At 32.3% G+C, this 11,315-nt stretch overlaps 1 protein-coding gene across 1 annotated transcript; it reads left to right on the plus strand.

The window, feature by feature from the left end:
• The first annotated feature begins 7,960 nt into the window (after positions 1-7,960).
• LOC132180085 (vacuolar iron transporter 1-like) lies at positions 7,961-11,029 on the plus strand. The gene is made up of 4 exons (XM_059592931.1): positions 7,961-8,441; positions 8,650-8,735; positions 8,857-8,971; positions 10,573-11,029. The coding sequence occupies exons 1-4, from the start codon at positions 8,197-8,199 to the stop codon at positions 10,868-10,870; spliced, it is 744 nt and encodes a 247-aa protein (XP_059448914.1). The 5' UTR covers positions 7,961-8,196; the 3' UTR covers positions 10,871-11,029.
• The last annotated feature ends 286 nt before the right edge of the window (positions 11,030-11,315 follow it).

Consider the following 11,315-nt stretch of genomic DNA (forward strand, 5'->3'; position numbering starts at 1 on the left):
TGCAAGGAAAAGATGGCTGAAAAGCCACAATCAAGTAAAAACAAAAATAAAACACCTTCAATCAAGTCACAACCAAGTCATCATATAATCCTGAGCCCAGGAAATGTAAACCCCTATGACACATGTTCACCCATTAACATGTTGAATAAGTTTCGGGTTCTTGGTTCTTTAAGACCTACTTTTTCATCAACTTTAGCATCTCCAAGCCACCCGGACCCTTACCAGTTGGTAGAATGTCCTACATCAACCATTATCCCTACCCAACAAAACTATTCAAAATTCATACAGTAGCAAAAATTCTATACCAACCAACCAATTACCCATATCAATAGATCTAGGTTTGTCCAAAAAACCTATACAGAAAACCTGTTCTTTGTAAAACATGATCAGCGTCACCTCAAGAATCCTTTGGATCTTGTAAAAAATTATTTTCCTCCTAAATGGAATTTCATTCCATTTCACCCATCTAAATCCATTAATTTCTACAGAGACATTTTACTCCAAACATCATCAATTACCAAAGACTCAATCCCAGAAAAATTTAATCCAGAACAGAAAAGAATAATCTTTGATAAAATGTACATCACAAATATTATTTTAGCAAAAGAATGGGGTAACCACCCATCTGATCTCAATGTCCTACAGGGCCATCAAGTTTAATACAGCTACTTTGATTACATTGAAGCATGGTCAAAAGTACTTCTTTATCAAAACAATAATAACAGTCACTCCTGGTATCTTTGTTTTGTTAACAACTTCAACAATCAGCTCCCTTTATGGTTCAACAGATGGTGGCAAAATCATGGGATTACCCCTGAGATTTTACCCCCAGAGCTTGCAGATGCATTAAACCAGTTTTTTATAGCCTACAAAGTTAATGAAGCAGAAAGTCAATTTCTCTTCTTGCTCGATATGGCAAAGAAATATAAAATCCCATGGCTTTTAAAGTGGGATTATGCCATTGATCAAGGAATTTGCAAAAGAAACAGATATGTCCGCTGGTGGGACAAATTCAACATTCAGAAAATACTTTCCTCAATATAGAGAGAATTCCCATCCTTCATAGTTCAAAGCCATTTACAGACAGAAATTGCTGCAGCCATGGCTCAAGTCCAATGTAAAGAAGACCTCAAAGATCTTTGCAGAAGCCTTCTCCTTAAAGCTGAAGGGATTGAAGACCAAGGAGAACATCTTCGTCCTCCTTTTCAACAAACCAAGTACAGCCTCTTTACCAAGAAGCCCAAGACCCTTACGATCTTGGTGAAGATTGAAGTTTGAAAAGCCCAAATACAGCAAGCACTGTTCATCATTATTTTGGCGGTCATTACTGTTTATCGGCCATTACTGTTCAGCACTATTCTATTGGTCAGCACTGTTCATCACTATTCATGTCGGCCAATACTGTTCATCACTACTCATGTCGGCTAGCATTGTTCACAGCACTGTTCATCCCGACAAGTCACTGTTCATCTACAATGTTCAACTTTTTATCTTTTTATTTATAGCATCCTCAGCTCATGTATCATCAATTCAATTCTTCCAGATTTCATAATAGTCTTTTCTTTTCTCCCTCTCTGATCATCAGTGAAATCTCACAAAAATATATGTCAAAGTTTCATCCATGTATTACAGAATGTTTTATTCAATGAAAGCTTCTTCAAGCTAATTTTACAGCACCATATTTTCATAAGTACTTATTTTCATATATCCTATTTTCATTATGTATATTCTTAAATTTATGGTTCCAATTGAAGTATCTTCAACATTTTATATTTATATCTTTGTGTATCCTTTTAGATATGCTGTTCATATTCAGCCTAGAATCTTACAAATAGACTCTGTTTAAATACATCACTATGTCTTTAATTCTTCCGCTTATGTTAACTCGTTCTGCGAGTCCCCTCCTGGTATCAAAGCCAAGTTTGTTTGAACTGTTCATCTTGATATTCGTTCATATATTTGTTAATTCCAGAAAACAAAATTGTAAAACAAGTATATTTTCAGATGTTATCTTTAGCAAAACCTTTGAGTTCTATGTGATGTACGCTTTATGCTGTCAATGTGCCATCAGCGCAATTAGGCCGGGTAGGCTTGTAAGTCGGGAGGACACATAGTAGGACACACAAATAGCTATTCCAGAACACTTAAAGACCCGTTAAAGAGAAGCATTTGGAAAGTAGAAAGTCTTCAATTTTGTTGTCTTGTTCTTAACAAATATTTTGAATGATGTCTAGATTGTTTAGATCCACTTCTTCTATAAGCTATAGATCTAGTTTACCTTCTTTACCTTATATAGTTAATGAAGAAGAATATAGCATTCCTGAAGTGAATATAGATTCACATGATTGGAACATACCCAAGGTCCCAACCAAAGAAATTTACAAATCAAGTTTTTCACCATTGTCATTTAGTAATGATTATAGCGTAAAAACAGTTGAACAAGTCTATGCTTTAAATAAACATCATGATACATGTCAATTACTTTATACATAGCATTAATCCAAGTTGTTGTAAAACCCCTAGTTCATCTAGGAATCAATGCATATGTACTTTTGTGTTTAAAAGATGCAAGACATAAAGATTACAGCACTAGCATGTTAGGAGTCGTTGAATCTAGTTTTCATAAATGACCAATTCATTTTGACTGTTTTCCTGACTTCACTTTAAGTTTAAGTAATCCACAGATCTTAAAAGCTTTAACTTTGAACATTAAAACAGCAGGTTATGATATGTTAGAAAGAAGCCAACCTTTAGCATTAATTTATAGATTTTATTACAAGTCAATGAAAACAAATCTTAATGTTCATGCTCCTGTTAAAAGTCCCAAAGATAAAACTTTACTAATACAGACACATTCTTGTGAAGCAAACATTAGAGTACCAAAATCAGTAGTTTGGTCTGAAATAGAACTCCCATTAGAATGGCTATTAGAAAATGAAAATATTCCAACAAAAACAAAAAAATACAACATTTGATCTAAACTGTTTACAACAATAATTAGATGGTAGTGTTAGGTTAAGTTTTGACAGACCAAAACTCAACAAACCACCCTTCATGATAAAAGAAACAGCTTTCCAAGATACACCAACAAGCCGAAGAAATTCTACCTTTTCATCTGTTTATACTGAATGTTTAAGAAGAGATAAAAATTTAAAGTTAAAAGATATAAAGATAGAATCACAAATAAGCTCCCCATGTTATATAGCTAATCAAGAAAATTTTGAAGAAGAATGGCAAAATTCCCTTACATAAACAGATATAGAAGAACTTCCTTTACACCAACAATTAATGACTATAAGTAAACCATTAACTTTAAACCTCCAACCCTCGATAAAAAAAAAAAAAAACTACACCCACCAAGAATGTAAATATATATATATATATATATATATATATATATATATATATATATATATATATAAGTTTCAAAATATACAAAAGAACAAAAAATAAAAATTTTTGTAGAATGGGAAAAATTCATGAACAAACATAAGTTACATATAAAATTCTTTGAATTTATCAAAATTTATGAAAATAAAAAATTAAACATGTTAACTCAGTGGGAAAAAGAAGATAAAACTATAACAAAAGCAAGTCACCCTTCAAAAGAACCAATCTTTGTAAACTTCAAAGGATCAAATGCTATATTTTCTGTTTTTATTGAAACGTTTTCATTTTCTAATAGACATTCTGATAGGAGTTCTATTTCAGACCAAACTACTGATTTTGGTACTCTAATGTTTACTTCACAAGAATGTGTTTGTATTAGTAAAGTTTTATCTTTGGGACTTTTAACAAGAGCATGAACATTAAGATTTTTTCATTGACTTGTAATAAAATCTATAAATTAATGCTAAAGGTTGGCTTCCTTCTAACATATCATAACCTGTTGTTTTAATGTTCAAAGTTAACGCTTTTAAGATCTGTGGATCACTTAAAGTTAAAGTGAAGTCAGAGAAATAGTCAAATATATATATATATTCATTTTTGTCTAAGTGCATATTTTCCTGTTTTAGATTATTCTTTATTCCTGATTTTTTTTTTCATGTCATTTGGGCCAAAATTGCAATTTTTTTTTTTTTTTTTTTGTTATATATATATCCCAAAAACTTTTTAATGAGCCTAAGAACAATGGCCTGAATTGAGTGAATGAATTAAACGAGCTTAGCAGGCCTCCAAACAAAGGAGCCCATAGTCCGTGATTGAATGATGTTTAAAATTGGGCTCCAAATTAACAAGATAAAAAAAATGGACCAAACCCAAATTTGATATTTTGTAAGAGTATTAATTTAAGGAAGACTAGAATCCTCAAAGATTCTTTCCAAATGTGATGTGGTTTTTAAAATCATTAATAGATGAAAATTTAGCAATGACCATCTCAAATTCAATGGTAATTTTAAAAGCTACATCACATTTGGAATGACTCTAGTCTCCCTTATATCATTACTCTATGCACATCGGCAACCTAATTAATTGTTGAAATATATTCAATACCTTCTCCCAAATAAAATGATAATTCACCTCAATGTGCTTAGTCTGGACTATTAAAATAATGATTAAGTGATTATTATTATTATTTTTTTTTTTCTATAAGCTTAAGCTTTTGGGATAACTGGTGATTTAGTGCTAAAATGTCGAGTGCGTATGATGTGATTTTCATTCAAACAAACCAAAACGATTATAGAAGGTGTGAAGTGTCGCAATTTGATATTTTTGTAGAGTTTAAGTGTAACTTTTTAAACTTGGAAGGTAAAAATGCTAAGGTGGTAATACTTTGGAAAATAAAAGTGTATTTTCATCATGTTTTAATTAATTCACTACTCCGGCTTATGCTTTATATATTTTCACTACAAATTATAGAATAATATAGGGAAAAGTGTATATGCTTCTCTCAAACTATCACTATATTGTCAATGTCTCCCAAAACAACTAATTGTGTCAATGTCCCCTTTAAACTATCAACAAATTCCAGTGTCCCCCTAAGAATAAAAATACCCTTAATAAAATTAAAAAACTCTTCAAATTATTTTTTGTTTTAAAAAAAAAATAAATATTAAAAAAATTAAAAAAAGAAGAAAAACTTTTTTTTTTTTTTCAAAATTTTATAATTTTTCATTTTTTTAGTTTTAAAAATATATTAAAAAAAACCAATTTTGAGATTTTTTTTAAAAAAAATTTATATTTTTTCCTTTATGTTTTTGTTTTCTAAGTTATAAGGATATTTTTATCTTATTCAATTTTGTTTATAATCATTTTTGGCTTTTGGTTGGCCTTAGGGAGACATTGACATTGGAGCAATAGTTTAAAGGGGAGTGTGTATTTTTCCCAATAATATATTTAAAGGTCAAATTATAAGAGTAGCGTGCCCAAGTATTGTTTAACTTGGGAAAAATTATTCTAGGCGTCCACATCATCTATGAAAATTGAGGGGTTAAATGACGAATATAATATTCTTTACTAATAAAAAGAGAAAATGACACAAAAGCCAAAAACGCTAACTCGGCTTGTTAGTTTATTTTGAGAGGTATTTTTTTTTTTGTTTAAAAAAGTGTTCCCTTTGCTTTTGTGTTTTTAAAAGTATTTTGAGTTTGAGTTGTTTATTAATATTTTTGTTTTGAGAAGAAAAATTAAGGGGAAAAAAAAAAATTATATTTAGCCCCTAAATTTTTATTTGATTTGGATTTAGTCATTGTATTTCCAATTTTAAGATTAAGGCCTTTATGTTTTGCCTAAATTTCAAATAGATATCGTATATCACTTTATTGTTAAAATTAACGGTTTATTATCTAGTGTATGTGTCTCATTTGGCGTCTATGTAAGCTCCCCTAGTATCAATGTCATGTCAACAAATACTATGTCATCAACATAAGAAAGAGAAACATACAAAAGACCCAACTCTATACGCATAAAGCCAATCGATATGACCTCCTTGGCGTTAAACTTTTAGAGAAACAAAATATACCCCAATATCAATGCTTATGATACGATCGTAAGTTTCATACATGGTTTAAATATACATAAACTCTTGAGCACTCTCTTCTTATAAGCCGATTTTTAAAGGTGGTTTCTACTCAATATTTATATCTAGTATTAGAGCTATCACCACGTCAAGGCAACCTATAGGCTATATTAAAATGCATCGGTACTATGTGTATGCATTGTATTAGTATTTACTTGTGTAAGTTCTACAAATCTAATGGTTAATTTTTTTATTTATTTTTTAAATAATGATGAAGAAGAAAGATAAAACAATACTAAATAGCATTTATCTTAAAATTATATCGTTAAGGTAAAGCAAAAGGCAAAGACCAGATAATATGAGAAGAAAAAAGAATTGTACCTTATTAATTACATTAGAAAGTAATATAAAAAAAATATTGTGTCATTTACCTTGTGGAAACCATGCATCAAAATCAGAGGTGTTCTAATTACATTTTTCTGTTTTCCGTCATTGTTGTATTTAAAAAACTGAAAATAATATTCCAAAAATAAATGAAAAAGACTTTTTATTGGTGTATTCCTACATATATAATTCATTCTATTCAACGTCTTAGGCTCTTAGCAGAAAGCAAAATGATGCATGACGAATAAAAAAATTATTGGTCTCACTCGGTGCTTGCCAATGGTCTTTGAACCAAATAATACATGTTCCATTCATAAAACAGGACATGGAGTACTTAAAAAAAAAAAAGGGGGGGCATGAAGGGTTGGGTCAAAAGTTAATTTTGTTATCAGGTTTTTGTTTTTCTAAAACTTAAAAATAATAATAAAAAAATAAAAACCATGTGGGTAGCCCAATGGGTGGCCGGCCACCGGGGGTGGCCAAGACCACCTCTGGTGAGATTCCGGGGCCACGACGAAGTCCTCTGGGGGTGGCCGGCCACCACACGTTCAACCTTTTTTTTTTTTTAATTTGAGTTTTGAAAAAATTAGAAATAAATAGGTTTTTCAATAATTTTAGTTTAATTCCAATTATGAAATATGTGTTGCTATCAAAGTAAAGAATTTGAATAATTATTCAATTTTAACATCTTCTATTTCTAGTAATACCTATTCATTTTTCTAATGAAATACATATTTTGTAAACCAAACGGGGCCTAAAAGTTTAATGACAAAGGAGTTGAGATCAATTGATTTTAGGCTTTTAGCCTTAGGCCTCAAGAGGAGACTTGACTCTTTCATTTTTTATTTTTTTCTTAATCAACATGGCATTTGCTGATGTGGCATTGATATTAGGTTGACGACATAAACATTGACGACTAACATATAAAATGAGAAAATCGTTAACTTTGACAATAAGGTAACAAAGTGATTTATTTGAAAACTTGAATAAAACCAAAGAACCTTATTCTTAAAATTAGAAATTCAAAAATTAAATTCAAATCAACTAAAACCCTAAGGATTAAATGTAATTTTTTTCCAAAAATTAAACACCATAAACATAGTTTTTAACAAACAGCTAGTAATCTTGTATGGCACTTTTTTTTTTCTTTTCTAGCATTTAGAGTCCTTTTGACATGGGAATAAAAAGGACTACTAGGCTTATAAACACATTTTACAAATTAATGTGGCACAACATGATTAAATATGAGATAAATTCAAATTTAAAAAAATTTAATCATATTATGTCACATCAATTTGTTAATTTTTTTTTGTAAAATGTATTTATAAGCCTAACATTTTTCGAGGATAAATGGGTTAAGTATATTGGATCAAGATTCAAGATGTTCCTGAGCCTACCAACAAAACAGCCCATATTGGAAAGAGTAAAGAATCTGTCAGCATACACGACAGACAGACAAAATGTACGTATAGTGTGAATAACTTTTGAAAATATCAAAGAGTCCAAATGTTTTGATAAAATCCAAAAATAAATAAAAAAAATTGAGCATTTTGTAACGGCGACAGGTCGCAAACAACCCCGACACAACACAAGAGCCCAACTCCAACCCAAAATATCTTCTTCTGTTTTTTTCCTCTTAAAGGAAGAAACATACGACAGTGTTGGCACAGCAAATAGGCCAAATAAGATCACGCGCAACCGCATCTCTCCCGTGTCTGGAATCTTTCCCCACACGGCGGGCCACACAACGGAAACGGCAAACCCTCCTCCTTTGTTGAATTTATACGCATACAGACAACCTCATTAATCTAACGCTTTCTCTTCTCTCTCAAGCTCAAACCACAGCTTCTTCAATGGCCGCCAGCGAAGAACGAAGAGCGCTTGAACCCGAGAAGCAAAGGCTGCTCAACCAGCACAAAGAGAAGCACTTCACTGCCGGCGAGATCGTCCGTGACATCATCATCGGCGTTTCGGACGGGCTCACCGTGCCATTCGCCCTGGCCGCTGGCTTGTCCGGCGCCAATGCCACGTCCTCCATCATCCTCACTGCCGGCATCGCAGAAGTCGCCGCCGGCGCTATCTCCATGGGACTTGGCGGGTGATCATATATATATATATATAATCATCTCCGAATGATCAGTATTTTATATTACTGTTTCTAACTTTCCCACTACCTGCTTGGTTACTCAGAAAATGTAGGGCAATTAACTTCAACAAACAAGAAAGACAAAATAAAGAAGAAGAAAAAAGAAAAAAAGTTTCATTAAATTTATGTATTTCAAGTGGGTGCATCGGCATTTGTGCAGATATCTTGCGGCGAAAAGCGAAGCTGATCTCTACGTGAGGGAGCTGAGGAGAGAGGAAGAAGAAATAGTTGCGGTTCCTGATACAGGTCCCAACTTTTTTGTTTAATTCATTTCTTTTACAAATTAATGTTTTTTTCCTCCATTAAAAGTGTCGGGAAGAATCTGTGTGATTTATGAAAGCAAAATTGTTTGATTATAAAATTGTAGAGGCGGCGGAGGTGGCGGAGATACTGGCACAGTATGGGATAGAGCCCCATGAATACGGGCCAGTTGTGAACGCTCTCAGGAAGAAGCCCCAGGCATGGGTTGATTTCATGATGAAGTAAGTTTTTTTTTTGGGTGTATAAGTTATAACAAAGGAATTGAGAAGAAGATTGAAAATTTAGATTCAAGAATATCCGAACTTTGAGGACTATATCATTATCATATCCTCTTTATTTGCCATACCTGTTATATCTGTTTAGGCATGACAACTCGGCAATTACAATTGCTTTATCGTATATCTAAAGTTCATGAGAATAATTACAATTAGGTTGTGGTATACATCGGATAATTAATAATTTGCATCCTTTAATAGAAAATAAACATTTCAGTTTAAAATATCAAAAAATAATATAATTCTTCGCACTAAATAATTTTTCTCTTTTTAACAAAATATTTAATAAATAACATACTCATTGATAAAACTATTAGATTCACCGTATTGGTTGGTTTTGAAGACTTTGGCACTGAGGGTTAAGAGGTAGGTGGGGAAATTAAAGGGAAGATCAGAGGATGTGCTCTGAAAGTTGATTCATATTTATTGACAATTGTTTTTTTGGGTAGGCTAGCTAGATTGGAAAGAACGGTTCCACTGAAATTCTGTGATGACCGAATACAAGAAAAGGAACTTTTGGTTTTGTAATGTTGCTTAAAAGTTGATTTTACTTTTGAAATGTGGCCAAGCCCATGTGGTCTGGACCCCAGTTTAAAATAAAGTGGAGGAATAATGATGTCGACTTGAGTTGAGTTCTTTTATTTTATGGACAAAGTTTTCTTTTAAGTTGAGTTGGAAAACTTTTCTTAAATTTAATTTATAAATGTGACATGTGTTTCTTAACATATAAGATGTACATGTTTTCCTTAATAGCAAGGACACAGTTGAAATAAATTTTATTAAAAACTCATTTGCATCTCACATGTTATTAAAAAAAAAAACACATATCACTTTATAGACTAGATTGAAGAAAATTTTTCTAATTCAATTTGAATAAAAAAACTGTCCTTCTATTCTTTTCTTTTTTTTTCTTTTTTTTTTTTTTTTAATTTTTATTCAATATTGGAGAGAGGAAAGGGGAGTTGAGTTGAGTTGAGGCCGTTTGATTACAACATCCTTTTTTACTTTCCCTTCTTTTAAGGCATTAAAAGAAAGTTTAGGCGTATATTTATCCATTTACCTTTCATATTTGGTCTTATTTTAGTAATTAGTTACTAAAGGTTCCCTTATAACTAAAGTGGGTGGTCAGGACAATCTGCCATGCTTTAAACCAAAGAAAGAAAACCAACAAGAGAGAGATGTTCATCAATCATCATCATCATCCTTGGCCTGGGGTTATACTTACTTACAACCTCAAAAAAAGGAAAACAATAAAAATAAAAAAGTTTAGGTAGCGTCCAGTCCAATCAAATAGTGTACTACTAAATCACCCAAGTTTAGGGTCAGATTGAGACCCGTCTAGTTAGGCCTAGCATATATTATTAGAAAATAATATTATTTAGTAAATTGTTATATGATTGTTATATAACTAAGATAACGTTATACTCTTGAATTTTTCATTAAACTATTTTTTTTTTTTAATACCGCTAAATATGTTTTCTCGTAACAAGTATTAAACGTGCTCACAACAAAATAAAAAACACGAAAAACCCTTTTGATTAATGCAGGTTTGAACTTGGATTAGAGAAACCTGATCCAAGGAGAGCACTACAGAGTGCACTTACAATCGCAATTGCTTACATCTTGGGTGGATTTGTGCCGCTGGCTCCTTATATGTTCATTCCAAGGGCTAGAGATGCTGTGGTTGCTTCTGTTGCGGTGACCTTAGTGGCATTGCTAATCTTCGGCTACGCCAAGGGCTACTTCACAGGGAATAAGCCCATCATCAGTGCCTTGCAAACTGCTCTCATTGGAGCCATTGCTTCTGCAGCCGCTTTTGGCATGGCAAAAGCTGTCCATCCATAGTCTTCTAGCTACCATTCCATAATAATAATAATGCTTCTTCTTCTTCTTTAGAGAGTTTTTGGCTTGTAAGTATGTATCCCTTCTGGCTTCTGCTGTGTTTCAAAACTTGGACATTTCTTTGTTTTTATCCTTCTAGTTTGATCTTGATTTACAAGAGTATCTCTACTTCTGTGAAACAATGGCCCTTGTCAAAGTTTGGCTAAGAGAAAGAGCAACTTAAATGGATAAAATAGTTATTATTCTTTGCCTAGAGAAAAGGTGAGAAAGATAATAACAATAAGGATTGGGAGAAGAGCTCGCTGTTTGAGCCCTTGCCTGCGCAAAGGGTCCTACAAGTGGGGTCCTTGCTCGGACAAAGATCTCATACTTGGTGGGGTGAAAAACAGTTACATTAGTGGTTATTGGTTAAAATCGCTAACCGTAACTATCTAGACGGTTAGTAAAA

Source organism: Corylus avellana, chromosome ca4, assembly GCF_901000735.1.
Source record: "Corylus avellana chromosome ca4, CavTom2PMs-1.0".
Taxonomy (NCBI): Eukaryota; Viridiplantae; Streptophyta; class Magnoliopsida; order Fagales; family Betulaceae; genus Corylus; species Corylus avellana.